This window comes from Manihot esculenta, chromosome 18, assembly GCF_001659605.2.
Source record: "Manihot esculenta cultivar AM560-2 chromosome 18, M.esculenta_v8, whole genome shotgun sequence".
Taxonomy (NCBI): domain Eukaryota; kingdom Viridiplantae; phylum Streptophyta; class Magnoliopsida; order Malpighiales; family Euphorbiaceae; genus Manihot; species Manihot esculenta.
This window is the reverse complement of record NC_035178.2, coordinates 6,869,868-6,891,923: the sequence shown is the minus strand read 5'-3', so window position 1 is coordinate 6,891,923 and position 22,056 is coordinate 6,869,868. Positions and strand designations below refer to the sequence as shown.

At 32.3% G+C, this 22,056-nt stretch overlaps 4 protein-coding genes across 4 annotated transcripts; 1 reads left to right on the top strand and 3 right to left on the bottom strand.

Moving 5' to 3' along the window:
* The first annotated feature begins 1,812 nt into the window (after positions 1–1,812).
* On the top strand, positions 1,813–3,095 carry LOC110606363 (ethylene-responsive transcription factor ERF014). Its single transcript, XM_021745136.2, has one exon. It carries the CDS (start codon positions 2,106–2,108, stop codon positions 2,772–2,774), a length of 669 nt encoding a protein of 222 aa, XP_021600828.1. The 5' UTR covers positions 1,813–2,105; the 3' UTR covers positions 2,775–3,095.
* A 4,964-nt stretch (positions 3,096–8,059) lies between these two features.
* Positions 8,060–10,736, bottom strand: LOC110607038 (phosphatidylinositol 4-phosphate 5-kinase 3). The gene is made up of 3 exons (XM_021746083.2): positions 9,545–10,736; positions 8,507–8,735; positions 8,060–8,408 (listed from the first exon to the last, which is right to left on the bottom strand). The coding sequence occupies exons 1-3, from the start codon at positions 10,477–10,479 to the stop codon at positions 8,244–8,246; spliced, it is 1,329 nt and encodes a 442-aa protein (XP_021601775.2). The 5' UTR covers positions 10,480–10,736; the 3' UTR covers positions 8,060–8,243.
* A 3,218-nt stretch (positions 10,737–13,954) lies between these two features.
* Positions 13,955–16,511, bottom strand: LOC110606903 (probable N-succinyldiaminopimelate aminotransferase DapC). Its single transcript, XM_021745904.2, has 2 exons — positions 16,198–16,511; positions 13,955–15,273 (listed from the first exon to the last, which is right to left on the bottom strand). The coding sequence occupies exons 1-2, from the start codon at positions 16,384–16,386 to the stop codon at positions 14,122–14,124; spliced, it is 1,341 nt and encodes a 446-aa protein (XP_021601596.1). The 5' UTR covers positions 16,387–16,511; the 3' UTR covers positions 13,955–14,121.
* Positions 16,512–19,662: 3,151 nt separating this feature from the next.
* On the bottom strand, positions 19,663–21,356 carry LOC110607142 (protein NODULATION SIGNALING PATHWAY 2). The gene has a single exon (XM_021746221.2). The coding sequence runs from the start codon at positions 21,175–21,177 to the stop codon at positions 19,681–19,683; it is 1,497 nt and encodes a 498-aa protein (XP_021601913.1). The 5' UTR covers positions 21,178–21,356; the 3' UTR covers positions 19,663–19,680.
* Positions 21,357–22,056: the final 700 nt, after the last annotated feature.

Sequence of the window (22,056 nt, the reverse complement as noted above, 5' to 3'; positions counted from 1 at the left end):
GTGATTTTATAGGTTATTAAAATACATCTATATATAATATTCTTTTATATAAAAAATATTCATCAAATTATTTTAATGGGTATATATATATTTAGAGCTTAAATATTAAAAAAATAATAACAAATAACCACATTAAAGAAGAAGGGTTTTCTTGTAATTGTGATTTTTACGTTTGTGTTCATAAATAGAAGATGTGAAGGGAACAGGTGAAAGAGGGGAGAATGGAGAGAAATAGTACGGATTGACGACACTAATCTTTTTCACACATTGAAGAAATCAATTCTTCATTGATTTATTTTTTCAAATAGGAATGGGAAATAAAATCTGATATTTTTAGATTTATTTAGGTTTATTTATTATTAAATTAAATTAAATTAAATTTGAGAGTTTTTTATTGATTTTATTATTCCTATGGTTAAATTAAAGGTAAAGGAAGTTGATATGGTTTTCAAGTATTCATGTGATAGAATTTTAAAAGTATAATATTAATATTGGTTGGTTTTATTAATAATTTTTTGTAATAAATTAAATATCTATAAATGAGAAGAATTATTAGAATTTAAAGCTCTAATTTTTTTTTATTATAGATATGAGATAGATACTAAATTATATATTAAAACTTATTAGTTCCATACTTTTATTTTTACATTCAATCATTTTGTTAATTTTTTTTTAAATTTAAAAATTATAATTTTATCATTAAAAAATATTTTGTTATAGTCAAGCTAATTATCTTTCACATACAGCGTAAGGTAAAATCTTAGAGAAGAAAGAGACAGTTGAGCAATGCGTCTGTCTTGATAGCGATAGATAGTTTTTTCTTATGAAATCCGAAACTTCCATTTCCATAAGACGCGGTTTTGGAGATTGCATTGAATGACAGAGCAGCAACAGCTGTTTCTCTCTTTCTGTATTATGCTTTCGCCATACATTTACTGTTCTAATTAATTTTAATTATTTAATTAACTGTACCTCACTCCTACTTCATAACCTATAAAACCAGGCATCATGCACCCTGCAGTTCCTGGAAGTTGCCTACTCAACAGAATCCTATGTTCTCTCTCTTTTATAGAAATACTTAAAAAAAAACTGCAACATAAATTGACTTTTCAAAATTAATGAGATTTTGGGAAATACCCATTTGCCATTTTGTTGTTTTATTTTGGAGAATTAATTTTATCAGAAAAAAAGCAAGGCATTTTAGAAATAATAGTGCTGGTTTTTTTCATTTGTGCATGTGAGTTGATAATCATTCAATTCCTTTTCTCCTATTGGTTTACAATGTCTGTCTTCGGAAAATCATGCCCTTTCTAGGTTTTTCCACTCAATAAAAAGAAAATTCAAAAAACAATATTAGTCATAGCATGCCCACCTTCCCAAAATCCTGTGACATAAGTGGTAAAGATCATTGTGTGGTTAAAATAATTTGCTTGACTATTTCAAAGTCCTCTAGCTAATCTGATACACAATTAAAACTCTTTATTTGAGAAAATTAATACCCACAATTAATACATTTTACAGAAAGAAAAATAGTAAGCTTTAGCAAGTGGGTTGAGTGCAGTCATGCATTTCTTTCTTCACATAATCATTATTATATATTTATTTATTTATTGCTGATGTGACTTAATTATCTGGCATTAATGGGTTTGACCATGCCAGGACAGACAAGTCAATTTCAAAGAAATCCATCGAGTTATTGAGGAACATAAATAAATAAATAAAATTTTGAATTCTTTTCCATGTTTATGAATATGAGCTTCAAAATATCTGTCACCCATTTTACATTGAGAGTGTGGAACTACCATGTACTGTTTGTTTACCAGGAAAATTTTCCATAAACTTATATAAATATAAAATTCAGCCCCTTCACTCCAACCCATCTATATATACCAATTCATTGTCTCTCATTTTCAGTTCGCATCTCATTTTTTCTTCCTCATCTTTCAAAAGAACAAGAATTCAAGCTAAACCAAACAGTATCAAAACACAGAAGAAGAAGAAGAAGAAGAGATCAAGAGCCCTTTTTTCATTAAGAAAAAGCCTTGATCTTTTTTTTTTTTTTTCCTACTACGTTTTTCATCTCTAGCTAGCTAGATAGTTCCTAAATGGTGAAGCCTGAGAACAAGATCCAGTCGGGGACGTCAAAGGCAATGGCAGCAACTTCACCAGCAGCAGCAAACAAGAAGAAGTACAAGGGAGTGAGAATGAGAAGCTGGGGCTCATGGGTTTCAGAGATAAGGGCACCGAATCAGAAAGTAAGAATTTGGTTAGGTTCTTATTCTACTCCTGAAGCTGCTGCAAGAGCCTACGATGCTGCACTTTTATGCCTTAAGGGCTCTTCAGCCAATCTCAACTTCCCTATCACTTCTTCTCATTATATTCCTGACACTGTTATGTCTCCTAAGTCCATTCAAAAAGTGGCTGCAGCTGCCGCTAATAGTTTCATGGGCAATGCCGCCGCCGCCGCCACTGCCTCCTCCCCCACCCCTGCCACCCCATCAGTATCATCACCACCTCTTCCCTCTTCTTTTTCCTCATCTCCTTCACCTTCATCATCAATATCTTCCACTTTCTCTGATCAACTTGATGAAGATGTGTCGCTAGTGCAATCTCTTGGAAGCTACAGTGAGACGATTCCAATGCTAGACGACTCATGGTACAACTTTGAAGAACTGCAATCACCCAAATTTCTGGATCAAATGTTGAATCCACCAATGACTATGATGGATGATTTTTATGAAGGTGATATTCGTCTATGGAGCTTTGCAGAATAGTATAGTAGTTACGAGATTTTCATTTCTCAAGCCAATCCATTTCATTCTTTTTGTCCATTAATTCACATATTGATTATTCTTCAATGTTCAATCTTCATCTGCTGTTGCTTCAAGACATTACTGACAAAGTGACCTACAAGTTCATATGCTAGTGTTTGATTTAGGTGAGAAAGAGAGACTCACATGGGGCAGGAGACATTTTTTTGGACTCTCTCATGTGGGATTTTATATATATTGAAATTTTTATGTACTATCAAATTATTCAAGAGTGTGTTGTAATTGAATAAGATTAAAGGTGGAAAATTATTTTTAATTTCAACAGTTTCATGCGACTTTAGAGAGATTTGCCAGGTGAAGTATTAAAGATTATATGAGCAAACAAATTAAGCACAGAGGTTATGGAAACTTGAAGCCATCTCTGCAGTTAAAAAAAGGGACATCTTGATTATAGTTTTCAAATGTAAATCCAAGAAAGATTAGCTGTTGGGTTTAGAACATGTCATGTTCCTTCCTTCAATCTGGAACTCATCACCTTCACCTGAGAGTCAACTTGCATATTGTACATCATCTTTACACACCGAAATAACAACAGAAATCGATAAATTCCATATACCTCGTAGTGCGTACATTGTATTATTACAACAATGAGTGTCGGTAAATCAATAGTTATGTCTGATCTCAAAACAAAATTATTATAAATTTAGAATTAAACAGAAATCTTATGATATAACAAAAGTATATATGTAACGTCTAATCAATTTTTTACGTGGATTGAACACAAACATTTACTTTTTAGCCAAACTTAGAATTGAATGCATGGTCCAAAGGGTAGCTTAAGCCAAGAAAATATTGCACATGAGATGTCCTCTAGTGCAAATGGGTTAAGGGAATGGTGATGGTGTCCCATTCCTCAGCTTGTTTTCTTGCACAGTTTCTACATTGTATGTGACCTTTTTAAGGACCTTCACTAGGGCCACATTACTGGCTAGATTTTTGGTTGCTTGGAATTTGGAAATGTGGGATTTTGGGCCATGAGTGGATAGAATTCAAGTGGACCCACTTTTGGGTTAAGGTCCCACATCACCAGTGTTTGTTGTTGTCTGATTTTGAGTGTGTAATAACATTGCATATATGCACCTAAATGACAAATTCACAACACATCATGTGTTCTAAAAAGCTTCAATCGATCCTATAATTCACTACCTCTTGTTTTGTTCATATAGTAGCAAATATATATACCGATTTAATATGAATATAATTTAATTTTAATTCAATAAATTGAAAATATTACGATAAAAAATTAATTATATTACATTTATATGTCTATATACATGAATTCACAGGGACTTTAATCACATGGTTTCTCTGAAGAAACAATCTCATTCCCATATTGGGTGTTTTGCAAACAGCCACCATGTGTAGCCTTGTTGGTTTTGATAGAATTAATTCAGGTGGAAGAGTACAAAAAATTTCACGTTAATTAAATAGATTTAAAAATAATAATAATTAGGAAAATACAAGTTTTAATAATTGGAGTTATGGGAATTTTATTTTTCTTTATAATGGAAAAGAAAAGTGCATAGTTTAAATGATTGAAATTCTGATACTCAATCTCTCAAAGCTCTTGCGTGTGTCAAAGAAAGAGATCTAGGCTTTTTTTTTTTTTTGGCAAGATCAAATTAGCCGATTCTTGAAGCCTTAATCTAGCTGGTTCTTGCAGTCTCTTTGATTGTCTGGACACATATTTATACACAGAAAAGAGTCCTACAATTCCTGCTGCTTTATCAACAAAATTGCTTCATGACAAGCCAAAGCTTCCATGACCAACATATTTGTGATATGATTAAATTTCTTACTAACTCCACCCGGGTGATCTGCCTTCCTCATCTCTATGATATGATTACTTAGGCCATTGGTTAGAAGCCTTCAATTTTAATTTAGGTTTGCACTTCTTTGCAACCGGAACTCGATGGGTTATGCTGCGGTCGGAAACTGGGATGCGAACTAGGTTGCCGTATACAAGGTGGTCCTTGGAAGTGAACTCTCAAATTGATGGAAAGATCATTCATGACAAGGTTCAAATCAATTTGATTGCTGCATAGAATTTGGAAATTTGTTCACTCATGCTAACGGAGAGTCTGATTTGATGGGAGGTTAACTCAATGAGCGATCCACCTTGCATATTAATTCCCAAGGGAAAGAAATCAAAATTGGGTTCAAACTTGGGCCGGACCCGCTATGCCTAAGAAACCTAGGATTAACGGACTCATGACCCAAACCAACACTTGCAAACGACATGTCGCGTCTCCTATCCTCGGCCAGCAAAATGAAGGCCCACTATTTAATTCACTATGCTATCAGGACTGGACGTCTTTGTTGTTCGTTTTTGTTTGATATTGTAATAACTTATTTTTTGGTTTTGGTAGACATTTGCATGTTGCTGGCATCTTTGGTTTGAGTAATTAATAACTTTAATTTTTGAAAAATTTATAATAATTTATTTAAAATACTTTTTAAATCGTCATTTTTTATATATTAATATTAAATAATTTAAAGTTAGTAAAGATATATATAAAAAAAAACTACTAAGAGGTGAATATTTTTCTTTTATTTTTTATATTAGATCGAGCAACTGATTTTGTCAATTATAATTTTAATTGTAATTTTATTTATTGTAATTTGATTTTTATAACTCTTGAAATTTAAAACTTATACATAAATATTGATATTTTAATTTTTAAATGTAGATAGAGCAAAGGAAGCTTTTGATGATGTAAACCCTAAAGCCTTTCGATGTGGAAAGGGAGGAGCAGAGATTTAGGAAGGCCATTTATGAATTCAGACTGATCCATGAGGTGACTTAACCAAAGTCCCATGCAAATCTACTTGGTTAGAAAGAGACCTCATACACTGGAGAGTGGGGCTTTACCCTACATATCTATATTAATACATCACACTCACCACTGCCCATTCTTTTATTCATACTCTTAATTAATTATTATTTATTTATTACTTCTCTCTTCTAAAATTAATCACAGGTTGGAATACAATTTTAAAGATAATTTATTGTTAAAGTTTTTTTTTTCTGGTGATTCAAGTAATTATATATATAGTCGCTATTAATTTGTAGAATTGAATAAATATATTAATATTCTAAAATTAAAAAAAATAATATTTTGAGTGCGTTTAAATTTAATCTAGAGAAAAAAATAAGATTTTGAGTATGTGTAAATTTAGTCTAAAAAATTTGCATCTCTCTTTTTTATTTATTTTTTTTATATTCTCTAGTGATGCACAACTGTCCCGTCCTGATACATTGCTACTTATTTCTATCATGTAGAGTTATACGAATGAACATACTTAACCGTTCATTCTCGTTAGACGGTCATTTAATTTTCCTTCAATGCGTGTGTTGGTAAGATCTCGGCATAATTAAATATGCTCTTCTACTTTCTGTCACATCAAACGAGTCAGACTTTCTTTTCACAAGTCTGAATCTCGGTCAATCTAGCTTACTTCTATTGCGGATTAAAAGGTGTGTTGATGGATCGGTTTGATTGGTGAGCTCTAATGGGTTTTGAGTCATTCTCCTTCTTCAATCTCGATTTTAATTCGAATGTAAGAAATTCAGCTTTCATCACACATATTAAAAATTACTCATAAATTTGTATAATAAATAGTTGATAAAAAAAACTAAATGAATATGGAGAAAATAATAATAATAATAATAATAATAATAATAATAATAATTGAAAGAAAAAAAAAAAGAATGAAAATCTAGATTGATAGGAAAAGGACAGGATAAGGCAAGAGATAGTGATCGTAATGAATGCAAGAATCAAACATCTGCTGCTTCTGCATAAAATATTTCAAAATCACAATGAACCCAACTTTCAATTTCTTTTTTAAGTAAATCTATATTTCTTGGTATTCTCAAATATTCTGTTTTTTATTTTAAAATTGCCATATTGCTCTATTTGAGCCGAATCATAGGGTTTGCCAGATTTATATAACTAACAAATTATTATTATTATTATATCTAATTAATGATTCCACGTAATCAATACTTCATCCTTTCTCCATCTCCCTCGTTCACTCATTTTTCTTTAATCAGAAAAAATAATAAAATTAAATTAAATGAGTAATAATGTATTTTTGGACTACTTCACCTAAGAAGTGTTTAGTCGTAATTAGTGTTTGGACTACTTCACAATACTATTTATATGAAATTAAGTTAGACAATTATTAAATTGTATATATCTTTAATATAAATATTTAATAATAATTAATTTACTTAAAATAAGCTTATATCATATATTTTCTCTGTCCAACAAAAATAGGTTATTTTTTTATTTTCATATGGTTTTAAAATATAATTAATATACTTAAAGTAATTAAAATTATATTTAAAATTAATAAATTTTACTTTCTTTTTGGTACAATACCTATTAACTAGAAAATAAATACATGGAAAGAGAGAATGTGGATCCAGCATAGCATGCATGAAAGCTACATATGATTTTGGACACAAGTAAAGGAACCCTAACCCCACACTCACCACATCATCATCATCATGTGCTTTGCATATCAACACCCAACACTATCCCACATGCTTTCTCAGCATAAAATGGACTAGTTTATACTTGCATTTCAATAGTGCATTGAATGGCAGATGTATGCAAGTGGGACTATTGCCTAGCTAGATCTCTCCCATCTTTTCTGGTTTCTAGCAATTGGTATCTTGTGACTGTTGGATCTGCTGATAATTTCTTTCATTTTTTTTCTAAAATATAAAAAATTAGAAAGCATCAAGTAGGCACCAACACCTTTGGTTGATTTATCTCAGCCTTTTGATTAAAATTCAAACTCTTCCTTCACAATCACATATCCATTTTAAGAAGAATTCTTTGCCAATCTCAGTTAAATTTGAAAGGAAGAAGTGTGTTTTCCTTTTTTCTTTCTTTTTGGGTTTCTGTTTAATTAGAAAAAGGATCTGAAAATAAAATCCATTCATGATCATATCTGGCGAGCGTTTAGAGAACCAGCAAATCAGCCCACTCCAAAACCATTATTTGATTGGCTTGTGTCTTTTTCTTTCCAACTTCGTAGCCATCCAAGCTCTTAGACATGCACAGCACGAGCACGGCTCTCTCATATTGTTTGTTCTCAGTGGATAACGCTTACAACCCATAAGAGACAAGCTAAGATCAGCCCTACCATATTGGTATTATTTAGTGCCACGCACAATAATAGAGCCGTCTAAAACACATGCAGGCTGCAGCGGCTTGACAAAGTAGCCTCTTCCATTGATATACAAGGGTGTATTTACAAGTTACAGTGTGATAAATGAGGCCTCAAACACTCTCAGACCTCTGACGAGCTTTTGCTCATCGGGCCACTGTCATCCAAGTACATAAAAATTAGTAAAAGAAGAAAAATTTACACTTTCCAGAGAAAAGCTGAAATCTCTTACACATTTGTATCACAAAATTTGCCATCCATTCGGTTTTGAACAGCTTTTACAGCAACAACTCTAGCAGCAGTGGCAGCTCTATTTGCAGCCTCAACTGCCGTGTTAACTAGTTCATCCACCCGTCGAAGGACAATCGCACTTTCAGCTGTTTTTCTAGCAGCCTGAAGTTTAGAAACATGAAATGATCAAGTTCATGATAAGAATTCAATAATTTGTGGCTGAGTATTCACAAGTGAAATTGAGGGTTTAGATCAAATACCTGAACAGCTCTGAGGACACAATCAGTCAGTAGAGGCATAGGGGTCTTAAGGATGCCATGATCCCATTCACCACATTTTGCATCACCATTTCTGAAAGTATACATGCCATAACCTTGCTTCCGGCCTTCATGCCATGACCCTTCGTAGCAGTGGCCATTGGCAAAGTGATAAACACCAAAGCCATGGATTTTGTCTCCAAAATATTCACCAGCATATCTATCTCCATTTCTGCAATGCAATCAATTTCCTCATTACTTCCGATCATATAAAAAAAAATCAACAAGTTCATTGGTTCACCACCACATCAAAATGCAATAGCATTGAGTTGCAAAATAACAATCGGTAAAATACATAAAGAAAATGGACTTGCACAATTAAATTTCATCCATAACTGTATATCCAACTGATCGAATAATGATCATCAACATCCATTCAGATATTAACCGGTTAAAAAATTATTAACTCCAACTATAATATTCAAAACAATCATTAATCAAACTATAAACATAATAGCAGAGAACAAAATATAACATGAAATTCATCACATACACCATTGTCTACGCTTTTGTTAATCACACCCTTGAAAGCAAACCACTAAGAGATCCAAACTGAAAAGTGAAATAAACAACCGGAAAAAGCAAAAACAAGGTAACTCCCTTTTATCAATAGATCATCTGAAATTAATTAACAACTTTCATTTGCATATCCAAGGGATTTGTAAAAGTAATTCGTAAAACTACAATTCTTACAGCTTTACTAATTATGAACAGTCTAAACAGTACGCCCATATCCAACATGATAGTACCCAAAAATTTTAATTTTTTTTTAATAATAAAACAGAAATCAGTTATTTAGCCTGAAATGGCAAACCCCACAAGCAACCAATGAAAAATAATCTTCAGAAGTACAAAGACAAATTCGACTGTTTGGTCAGTCATGGGAAGTTCTGAAACAGTAGAGGCAATTAACGTTATCCAAAATAAAATTTAAAAAATAATAATAGAATAATAAAAAAAAGAGCATGGCAAGAAAATCACCTGAAATGGTAAACCCCAAGTCCATGCTTGACGCCACGCTTGAATTCACCCAAGTAGCAGCTTCCATCGGAACAAGTCTGCAAGCCAACACCATGGCTCTGGCCATTGCACCATTCGCCAGCATAAGAATCCCGTGTGTAAAACTTATAAACCCCATATCCATGCCTTTGACCTTGTCTATAATGCCCTTTATATCTACTCCCTCTTGCCCAGCTCTCTATCCCGTACCCATCATATCTCCCATCAATCCAATCACCCTCATATCTCCCATTGACAAAGTAGTTATAAACCCCACTGCCATTGCATTTCCCTTTGTGAAATTCCCCTTCATAGAAATCCCCATTGCTATAGAACTCCACTCCTTCTCTTATTATCCTCTTCTCCTTCTCGATTTTGCTGCTGCTATCAGCATTTGACTCACCAATAAACCATTGAACCGGCTTCGATTTGGTTCTTGAAGTGGAAACACCGAGTTTTTTCGTGTTTTCTTCCCACAATTGCTTGATTACGGTCAAATTCTGGTTGATTAAGTTCTTGTTCTTGCTTGCAAAGAAAAGGATTATAGCAATGAAAATCAGACCTAATAAAAGATTCTCTGACGTGGGTATCTCTTCTCTTCTCAAATAAAAGAAGAAAAATAAGGAGACTGAAAAGAGACTAAAGAAAGAAATTGAAACCACAGTGAGAACAGGTGTGAACCGGACCGAACTGGTCCTTCTCGGAGTTGAACCTGACCGGTGTGGCTTTCTTTTCTCTTCTCCTATTTTCCAGTCTAATTCTTGCTTTTGCGGCTGTAGCTGCTGCAGCTCCGGTTTGATAAGGTCCTTCTGTGCTACGGAAGTTAGGCTGTGGATGGACGATCGGACAGTGGGTAATGAACGGAGAAGAGACGAATGATTTCTAGTGAGCTTGGCTTGACTTTTTTGGCCGTCCATTTCTAGGCGTGGGTCCGAAGGATATCCAATCTCCACCGTCTAAAATTCCCCCACCTTAAACCTCCTAGTTGTCCGTCCTGTACCTCGAGATTCTGATAACCGTTGATGTAACTGTTCCCACCGTCGACATATCTCAGGTGGCGCACCGGGCACCTTAGCACACTCCAAAAAACACAAAAACTATAAAGAAAGTTCCATGTTTTTTGAAGGAGAGAATAGAAAGTCTTTCGGAGCGCGTTTCAGTATGTATTTATGGTGCGAGGGGACGAGGGAGGGAGATTCAATCTGGGACGCCTGATGAGTATCTAACGGTGAAACTAATGGTTCAATGTTCAGCCGTTCTATTTAATCTAAAGTGGGTCCCGGTCTGGACGGAGATATATGATGTGGTCGTCGGATCTAGATTCTACCCTTTTTGCTTTCCTGTGGCAGGCCCGCACGTGCCACCCATTTCAAATTTTTTACTTCTTTTTTCACTTTCCTCATGCCCTCATCACCGTTGAAAACTGTGGGCCATGTCTTGTCCCACTCTGGTACTCCAGAATCCAAAGGGCCAGATCTATTTGGAAGAGCATGTTTATCGTGTACTTGCAGTAGGTTAACTTGATGGTATAATCACCGTCGATATAATTTTAACGGCTATGATGAAGGTGATCGAGTACGTGGGGCTTACGATGGGATGTCAAGCGAGGCGAAGGATACTGCGTTTCCTTGGTGTAATGATCACAGTCCACTGGGGCGGCGGATGAAACCTTAATTAGTAATTAACAATTTTATAATTTTTTTAATATTTATTTTTTTATTAATTTATCATTTGTTAAATTATAAAATTTTGAATGTAAGTCTAACTCTCTCATGTCTACTCATATATTTATAATTATTTCTTTAATTAATAAAATTTCATTTTTAATAACATGTATTTATTATTAAATAATCCTAGTAGTTGAACGTGATGCATGTCCTACGTGTCTATATTATCATATTCAGATTGTATACAATAACGAAAATGCTGGCATGAGTTAAAATAAGAAACTATCATATCAGCAATTTGTCAAATATGACATTGCTAAATTGATAAAAATAAAAATAAAAAATAAAATAAAATCTTAGTGATAAAATATAACTATAAAACTTTGCTGAATTAATTAATATTTTAAAACTTTGAGGAAATTTTAATCACATGCATTACCTTATCTACCTAAGTGTAGAAATTGAAGCATCCCGTTCACAGAAAAATAATTTTTTTTTTAAAAAAAAAAAAGGCATTGGAAGAATAAATGGAATTTGGAATGATATGGAAAATGAAAGTTTAAGATAATAAGCAGAGAGAAGAGTGTTGTAGTTTTCACAGAAGCCACCAATCAACAATAATTACTTTAAATTTTATGTTGGGCCAAAAAGGAACCACAATCATCTGCATTTGCATCACAACCATTTATTACTTCAATTATCATCTTCTCCCTTTTCCTCTCTCTTCAATAACTAATTGTATAAAAAAAAATTATTACTATTATATTCATTCTTATATAAAAATAAAAATAAAAATTTGTTTCTTTTTAACTTTTGATTAATCATTATAAAAAATAATTAATAATTAAAGTGTAGACGCTCCATTGTTCGTCTCTGCCACTTGAACCCATGAAGTAACCTTATTATCATCTCATATGCTTGAATCCAGCATTAGTAAAAAAAATCTATAGATAGTGTAAAGTTTTTGTAAATCTTAGTGATGAAGGTTGTGCTAAAAGGAATTCATAGTTGTAGGCTTGTTTGATTTCCAGAAATAATTGTGTCTTATATTTATGGTTATTGCAGGATTGTTTCTTGTCCACATTCACATGCCATCATTACTATGACATAATTGTGTTTTTCATTTAACATAAATATATTTCTTTCTTCCTTATTTTCATTTTATTTTCTTTTTCACTTTTCGGGGAAATAAATAAATAAATCTTCTATCCTTACCAGAGTTTCAATTTGTGATATTTCAACTCACATGCCATGAGTCACATATCAATTACGCATTTATCTTGTTTTGACACTAAGGTTGAGGCCTTGCAATTGATAAATTTAAATTTCTATTAAATATTGCATCTATAAAAATAGGTGTGATGATCGTTAAATTTTTTATATTTAGTGATTTTAATAGACTTAAAATCTATCAAGACATTCTCACATAAACCGATTCAATATTGCAAGTCTTAATATCACTTGAAACAAGTCGAATTAGAGATATTTTAGCACAGTAAAATGACGTGGGGCAGAATAGCTGGCTTAATCATTTCGCAGTCCTACAAACCTGTACGCCGAAAAATTAAATGGTCATCTGATGTGAAAATATACTTTGATTCGTCCGTACGTTCAGTCTAACTGACAGAAATGTATGACATTGTAGTATACGTCATTAGCAAATAAAAGAAAAAAGGATAAAAGAGAACGAGTGATTTCTCCTGATCAAATTTATTCATCACTGTAAATCCTGTAAATCCTATTTTTTGAATTTTAAAATTATCATTATTAAATTTAATATTTAATATAAAATTACAAATTATTTAACTTATATATATATATAAACTGCATATACTATAACTTTTTGTTATAATTTTATAAAATTTAATAGTTACAAAAATTTTGAGATATATCAACTGATTTTTTTTTTAAAAAAAAAAATCAATTGCCAAATCTTATATTTAGGCTTTGAAGTTTAATTTTCACATTTATGGGATTTTTGTTATATTAACTTAGCGTTTTTAGGCTAATCATTTTGTCTAGTTTTAATTAAACTCTGAACTTCCTTTCCAAGGAGTTTAGGCACAACGAATCCATTGAAAAAGAAGAGAAAGCTAGAGCAACTTGGGTAGACAAGAATTTGCAAGAATTCTTTGGAGAAGTACTAGGCAATTAAGACCATAACGGAGATGGTTGCACTGCGCAATAAGTTTGAGATTCTTGGTGTCTGATTGGAAATGGGTGACATCAAAGATGGAATCATCACTTGCTCTTGAGCTTTCCCTGTTTGATAAAAGTCCAGAAAGTATACAGGACCGAAAAGAGAATCAAGGGAAGCCTGAATAGGAATGCGTGAGAAGAGGAATATGCTGTCTGCTTGGTTGAATAGGGAAATAGTTTGCTTCAAGTTTTATATTTATGTAGTAATTTTCAGTGTGATATTAGCATATATTACAAAAAGATGAAAATTGTTAAGCATTTGAAACAATTACTGAGCATAAGGAACACCAATGCATTCTTCTGACTATACACATGCAAAAAACATAGACCATAGACCACTTCTAATCCTTTAAATAATCCAAATCAGACCTCTGAGACAATGTTCAAAAACCTTGGGAGCTAAAGGGTATCACAAACTACCCAAAAACTGAACCACTCCATAAGAAACAATTACCAAATTGTCGAGTTAACCGATTTTCATAAACAGGGCTCTATGGACCTAGACATCACTTTTCACAGGAATGAATAGAGCAATTTGATGTTTATTCCACTAAATGCTGTAATAAACAAGCAATTAGCCTTCCAATTATTGCAGAAGGATACAATTTACCTTCTAAAGGAGATGTTTATATTACAATACCGATATATTCCATGCCTGTTTGAGTTCTTAGAAATTGACGCATATAAACAGGATCAATTTCTCTTCAGTTTCTCTTTCATCCTCTCTACTGCAGCCCTCAAAGTTTCTTCGTCTTTGCAGAAGGTGAATCTCACCAAATTCTTCCCATCTTCTGGGTTTAAATAAAATACACTGGTTGGGATTGCTACCACTCCAACTTCCTTGATCAGATATTCGCAAAATGCAATATCGTTTTCCTGGCCAAATGGGGTGTGATCAACAATAACGAAGTAAGTCCCACTTGATGGGAAAACTTTGAAACCAACAGCCTTCAATCCCTCCACTAAAATTGCCTTCTTTTCCATATAGTCCCTTTTTAGCTCTACATAGTAAGAATCTGGAGCTCTAAGGGCCACTGCAGCTGCCCACTGCATTGGAGTGGAGGTAGCAAAAGTTAAGAACGAGTGTGCCTGCCGCACTCCCCATGTCAGGTGTGGAGGAGCAATTGCCCAGCCAATCTTCCACCCAGTTAACGAGAATGTCTTCCCTAATGAATTCATAGTTACTGTCCGCTCATACATTCCAGGCAGAGAGGCCATAGATATGTGATCCATTTCAAAGGCCAACTTATCATAAACTTCATCAGCAAAAACCAGAACATCATTCTCAATGCAAAGTGATGCAATAGTGCTCAGCTCCTCCCTAGTAAACATCTTCCCAGTGGGATTGTGTGGTGTGTTGATAAGAATTGCACGAGTATTCTTTGATATGATGGACTTAAGCTCCTCAATGGGAACAGCAAAATCTGGGGGCTGCAAAGTAATGCATTTGATTTTGGCACCAGCCATAGATAGCGTGGCTTCATACGAATCATAGAACGGAGCAAATAGGATCACTTCTTCACCAGGATTTATCAAGCCTAGCATAGTTGCAGCAATGGCTTCAGTACACCCAGAGGTGACAGTAACTTCTTTCTCAGGATCCACCACAAGCCCAGTATCTTTCTTGAACCGGGCAGCAATTGCAGAGTTGAAATCTGGAACCCCATATCCACGAGCATATTGATTCTTTGCATCCCTTATGGCTTGAATAGCTGCTTCTTTAACAAAATCTGGACCATCAAAATTGGGAAAGCCTTGACCAAGATTTATTGCACCGTGTTTGATGGCAAGTGAACTCATTTGCGTGAAAATTGTAGTTTTGAACTTCTCCAGACGTTTTGCCACCTGACAAAATAAGGACAACGTATGTGAATAAAGGAATGCAAGAGAACCAAAAGATGCAATTTTGTCATTTCACTTGGGAAAAGTATTCAAGATGGCAGAGAATGAAGTCATAGCATCAATATTTGAACAAGCTGAGCTGAAAGTTGGTGCTTGACTAAATACTGATGCTGAAACAGGAACAAGACATTAAAACTCCTTGAATATTATTGCTTTCATCTTTGCACTCAACCAACGATTAAGAAACTGATACAAACATAAATAACTTAACAAAAAGAGAAAACTTATTATCCCTAATTAAAATTCTTAAAACTCAATCCAATTAAGAGGAAGCATGGCGGACATGCAAACAACTTGCCATCTGTTTTAGGATGCATCATTCATTATAACCTAAACAATTAGAACTTCGTCTACAGCAGAGACACGTTGACATTGAAAAGCCTATATTTTTCCTTCAAACAATCACAATAATCAAAATGGCATATCCTGCTAATAAAAAAAAAGCAGCTCATAATCTAGTCCAAACTTTCACTTATGACAAACGTTTCATATAATCAGCACCAGTTATTTTCTCACTTAACAATCAAGTAAATCTCTCGTTCACTTGCTTATGCGTCAAACAAACAATCACCATTCAGGTGGGTAATGGGATTGGAATTTGAAGCTAAACAAACCAATTATACCTAAGATTTAAGCCAGGACCCATAATTATACAAATAAGATAGAATCACAAACTCGTTTCAGCAAAAACGTATTCCCCTAATAATAATAACACAAAGGATCTCGAGCTAAACAATATGCACTACCAGTTAGGCAAATCAACCTATACCCATATCGGAAGAAAAAAAAAATCCAATTTCCACGCAAAATTAGCTTAAAAATTAGGGGAGGGGGGGAAAAAAGCGAGAAAACAAAAACTGGGTTTACTTGCAATGGCTGCTGAGTCTTCTGCGTCGACTGGCTCTGACCGGAAACGGCATCTTTCTCTGTGGTCGATAAGGTGGCCATGGGAGAAGGGTAATGAGAAATTGCCCTTCTAAAGGTTTTGGCGAGAAAATGCTCTGGAATTGAAAAGGTCAAGAAGATAGAGGGTCTAAAGCAGAGTGATCTAGGCATTCCAGATTGTGTCCAGGTACACTGAGTCTTCACATTTGGGGTTTATAGAATTTGGAAAGTAAAACTTCAAAGAAACGCAGATTGGAGCCTACTCTCAGATTTCAACTGTAGAAGTCAGTACAAGATTCCTTTTACCAGATTATTTTTTTTCTATATAAAAAAAAAAAACATTTTGAAGCAATATTTTTATTTTTCATGTAACACTATTACAAATATTTATTAAAAATATTTTTTTGAATAAAAATAACAATAATGTGCGCAAATAGATAAATTTCTAACAATTATGAATAACATATTTTCACTCGCTCAATAATTAATTATATTTTAATTTTTAAATTTTAAAATAATTAACGGATTATTTTCTATATTTTAAAATTAAACATTTAAATTTTTATATAATTATTTTATCTAAATTGAAGTTATTTTTATATATAATTTTGTTAATCAATTGGTTAAAAAAATAATTATTTAAAATATTTAAAATATTTTTATAAAAATTTAAATATTTTTAATATAAATAAAAATTTTATATTGGATAAACTACACTTTATCAGTTATTGTATTTTTAAAATCAAATTTTTAAATTTAACTATATTTAATCTATCTAAAATTATAATTTTTTCATCGATTATAAATATCAGTTCAAAACATTAGTAGATAGTCAAATTTTTTATAAAATTATAATTTTTTTTAAAATATGTTTTATAAAAGTTTACAATTCATTTAAAAGTTTTTGATACTATTTTAAAATACTTATAATTATAAGTATTTTTTAAAAGTTTTAAAATTATAAATATTGAAATATTTTAATAAATAAAAATATTAAAAATTAATTAAATAAGATATTATAAATAAAAGTTAACGAGAATTTAAGTATTTTTTAAAATAAAAAATAATTAATTAAAATATTTAATTATAATAGATGAGGATAAACTGATACAGAGAGATTTAAATATATGATTTTAAAATTATAAAAATTAATCTATTAATTATGCTAAATTTTAAAAATTTAAATATAATTTATTTATTTAAAAATAATAATAAAGATATTTTTATAATTTTAATGACAAAAATAAATGGAAGAATTTCTAATTTTGATGTACTTTAAATGTTTGGTTGGATCCGTTTATTATATTAAAATTCAACTAAAATATAATTTATTTTAATTATATTTATATTTAATTTGAAATTCTGTTTGATATTATTTTCCATTCTCAAGTGGGTTGAGCCTCATGGAGTCTACCCATAACCATAAGTAATCCATTTATGAAGGAGACTCAAGAAGAGGTTTAGTGTACAAATACTCAGAGAGAAAACCCCAATGGTCATTGCCATTCAAGTTTATAGCCCGGACTTGTGCAAATTGCAGCCCATCTTTTGTTTGTTTTTTTCTAAATCCATACGATTTGGCCATTCACTTTTTTTTTAATTAAAATATTGATAAATTAATAAATAAAGTATTATTTTATAAGTTATAGGCAGATAAAAATTAAAAGTAATTAAATTATTTTAGAACTAAGAAAGTAAAAAAAATATTATTATGATAATAAAGATTAAGTAGTTGTTATTATTATTATTTATTTAAATGTATTTGAAACTCAATTATGATACTTCGTAATTTTTAAAATAATTTTATTATTGTTAAATTAAAGTTCTTAAATAACAATTAAGTCATTAAATTTAGAATTTAATTCATTTATATTTATTTTGACAAATTTAAATTAATTATTATTTATTATTAAAGTTCTTTAAATTTTTGTTTATTTATTATTTTATTTTTAAATGGTTTTTCTTCCGTCTTGGCTTGCCAATGCCAAGTATTTCTGATATATATGAAATTATGAAGGCACCAACTTGATGCGAAAAACGTCATTTAGCCCGTCATTGCAAGAGCAAGACAGAAATATAGGGAGCAAAATATTAAATTAATTAATTAATTAATTATATGTTAGTTAATATTAAATCAGCAGGATTAAAAATTGAAGAACAATCTGATGACGTGGAGGACATACAGGTAAGTAAAATATAATTAATTAAGTTGATTATTTAAGAGTTGAGATAATTAATTATGTATGAGAAAGTGGGGATTGGAAGTGGAAGAGGATATTTATTTTTGGGTGACGTGTGAATTCTAACCATGTTTAACAACCAAAATCAAAAGTCGGGAATTTAATTGTCTTTGATTTTTATTTTATGGAAAAAAAAAAGTGTTTGCTGTGATTGGAACATTCTGTGGAATCTTCCACTATTGTGGCAATACTTGTGTAATTAAGACATGGTTTACACATGAGAAAGAGAGGGATTTGCCAACCACCAACACCCCAACATCTTCATCTCACCAATAAATAAATTAGTAAGTTTACTAATAAAATGAGAGTAGAAATGTAGATAAAAATTATTTGTTAAATAATTTTCTAATTAGGTGTTGTTTATTTATAGAAAATAAATTGTTAAATGAATATTTTTTATAAAAATATTTTTTTAAAAAAAATTAATATGACATAATAATTCTTCAAAATATATTATGTGTTATCACCCTATAATAAGATCACGTGATAAAATTTTAATAAACTGTAATTTTTAATCGCTCAAATTTCACGTATCAAAAAAGACTCGATTAACCGAATGATGAATATTCGCGTTGTGTGAATGATCGACCGTGTCGTAGTATTTAGGTACTATTAAATGATATTATATAATAAATTCTCATTACACTTACGATTATGATCTTTTATCCATTAGTTAGTATTAGTAAAATTTTTAAAATTATTCACTAACTAACCTTTATTTTATTACGATATAAAGTTTAAAATATATATTTTTATATACTTTTCTAAAATTTAAATTATTTATCTACACTCATTCTTCTTGATAAATTTATTTATTTGAGAATCAGAGCGGCTGATTATAGATACCAACCACTTCATATTTTCATATTACAGATCATATTCAAATATTTTTCGATCACATTAAAAATATGTTTTGAAATAGTAACTTATTATTTATTTTTATTATAATTTAAAAAATAAAAAAATTAATAGAATTCTGAATGTATAAATTAACTTCATGTAATTTTTTTAAGCGTGTCAATAGTTAAAAAGTAATTTTTTATTTTTTGCAAAAATATTATGCTATAAAACAAACAAAAGTTTAGATCTACACTCATTATCAAAACTTGAAGGATGATATACGTAGGATATACAATCCAAATAAAAAGATGCTTAATCATAAGTGAAAATAAAGGGAAAAAAAAGATAAATAGAAAAAATAAAATGAAAAAAGATGCTTAATCAATTAAATAATTTGTAAATCAGAGTCAGAAGGTGAAGTCCAAATAGAGGCAGACAGTAATCGTCTGGATTTCCATCCCAGCACAAGCCTATTGCAACCCATCTCTTCCACCCTATACCCGTCATTAAAAAGTCCTAACAAAAGCTTTGCTTGACAATGATTGGCGAAGCTTATATTAACTTCTTTAAACCCCGTTGCACCCAACCACTCCACCCAACAACACCCCTCCTTGTCTCCACGTGCCCGGTAAATCCGAGCCAGCGATCCCGCTATACGGGGCCCCAAGAATACTCTTTCTACTAATGCCCGTGCCCGACCTTGCATCGGAAACCCCGCCTCCAGCGAGTCGTACACGGCGGAGTAATGATGCAATGAATCCATAAACCGGCCTACAAACCCTCCATCCCCAATAGGTCCCACTTCCTCTTCGACAAGGGTGAGTAGTCTCGGGTTAAGAGTTTTGGATCCGGATAGAAATGAAGCAACTGAATCGGGTGCCCGGTAACTGAAATGAGGGAGGTGTAGCATGCAATTGATTACCAATGCCTCACCTCTGACCAACTTCAAAGCAGATGGTCTAAAAGTTTCGTCAGAGTCTAATCTGCACTGGTGGAAAGAAAATGGTTGGCCAATAGAGGCGGCGAAAGCCACCAGCCGCCGTCCAGTCTCCTGGACAGTTCCGATTGATCTTCTGCCGCTGCCACTTCTTGATAAAGCTGTGATCCTGAGGTGTGGAGTTGGTGGGCCATCCTTCCTGGATGCCAGCGATTGCATCAATGATGCCCACTGGATACCCTCCATGATATCGTAATCAACTATGTGGATTCTTTTATCTTGGGCTACGGCTTCAAGAATTGCTTGATTAGCTGTGAAATGTCCAAACTTTACATAGGGAGACATGTCTTGCAGCAATTGAAATGCTGCAAGAACGTCCGCTTGATGATGGTGGTCGTCACGGTGGTGATGGTGATATGGACCATTATTTATTAAATGCTTTCCATGGCTACCACCTCCGGCTCCTTCTAGCAAACCTTGCAAGGCGTCAGTGAAATATGCCGCCAATCTCTCCATGTTGGTTCCATCGTTGTGTGACACCAACTCCTTGAGCCGAATCAATATCACCCGAGCCAGATCACGGCTTTTGTTTACTCCAGTAAGTGCCTCAGCTGCAGCCATCAAAAGATGAACAAGCCTCAATCCTTTGAAATCTTCACCGTTGGTTTCCTCGTCGACTAGCATGGTGTCAGAGGAGAAAGAGTTGGAGTTAGAGTTACAGATGGGCTGACTGAATCCTCCATCTTCCATCATGGACTCAATAAGATCATGGAAGTCATCATGGTGGCAAGACAAGGCTTCCCAATCCACAACTGGAGAAAAATCATTCCAGTTACAGGCATGGTGATCATTTTCAGCTGAAGTGGTGGGGGTAGTAGTAGTTGAGATGGAGCCATAGCCGGAAAAGTCAAGCTCATCAAAAGCACCATCGATAGCAATAGCCATGGCTTGCTGCAAGGTGGCTGAAAAGCTTGCAAGGTTGGCGGAGGAGTACAGAGATGGGGGTTTTATGTATATAGAAGAGGGAATTACAAGAAAGAGAGGAAAGAGGTAAGGCAAGAGACAATGAATAATGCAAGTAATTGGGATTAAGGATTTAATTAATCAATTAATTATGGAGTAAGATGGACTAGCTTGCTGCTGATCCATGAGACTAGTTTTGGTTTTATAGACATCACCATTCACCAGCTTGGGTTATTTCATGTACATCCCAAAACCACAATTAAATAATAATAATAAAAAATATTTATTTAAAAATTTCAGAATCATAAAATATATATTAAAATTATTTATTTAATAAAATTTAAATTCCTCATTACAAAAAAAATTAAATTAAATTCCTAAAAAGAATTATTAATTTTTTTATCATTTCAAACATTATATTAAAAAAATCACAATTAAAGTGATTAGTAATGAGCTTATAAGGAAATAGCTTGGTTTGTTAATCACCAGTATTTTAAAAATGTATCAGGTGAGTTAAGCCTCAAATTAGAGTTATTTGTTTATTTTGAGATTAATTATTTTATGATGAATTATGTAGTTGGTAGTATCAATTAAATTTTAAAAAACTGATCAATAATGACTAGGGAAATTTTACATGGATGCCCCTGCATTATGGGAGTACACATTCTCTATATATATATACACACATAATCTAAGACGTAAATACATTTTATTTAATTTTAATTTTAATTTTATTGTATTATTATTTTTTAGCCCATCGCTAATTAAGTTTATGTAAGTTTTCCATATTTATATATATAATTATGTTTGTAAACATGAAACTAACCAAAAAAGAAAGAAATCAATTGAATTGTGTTATTA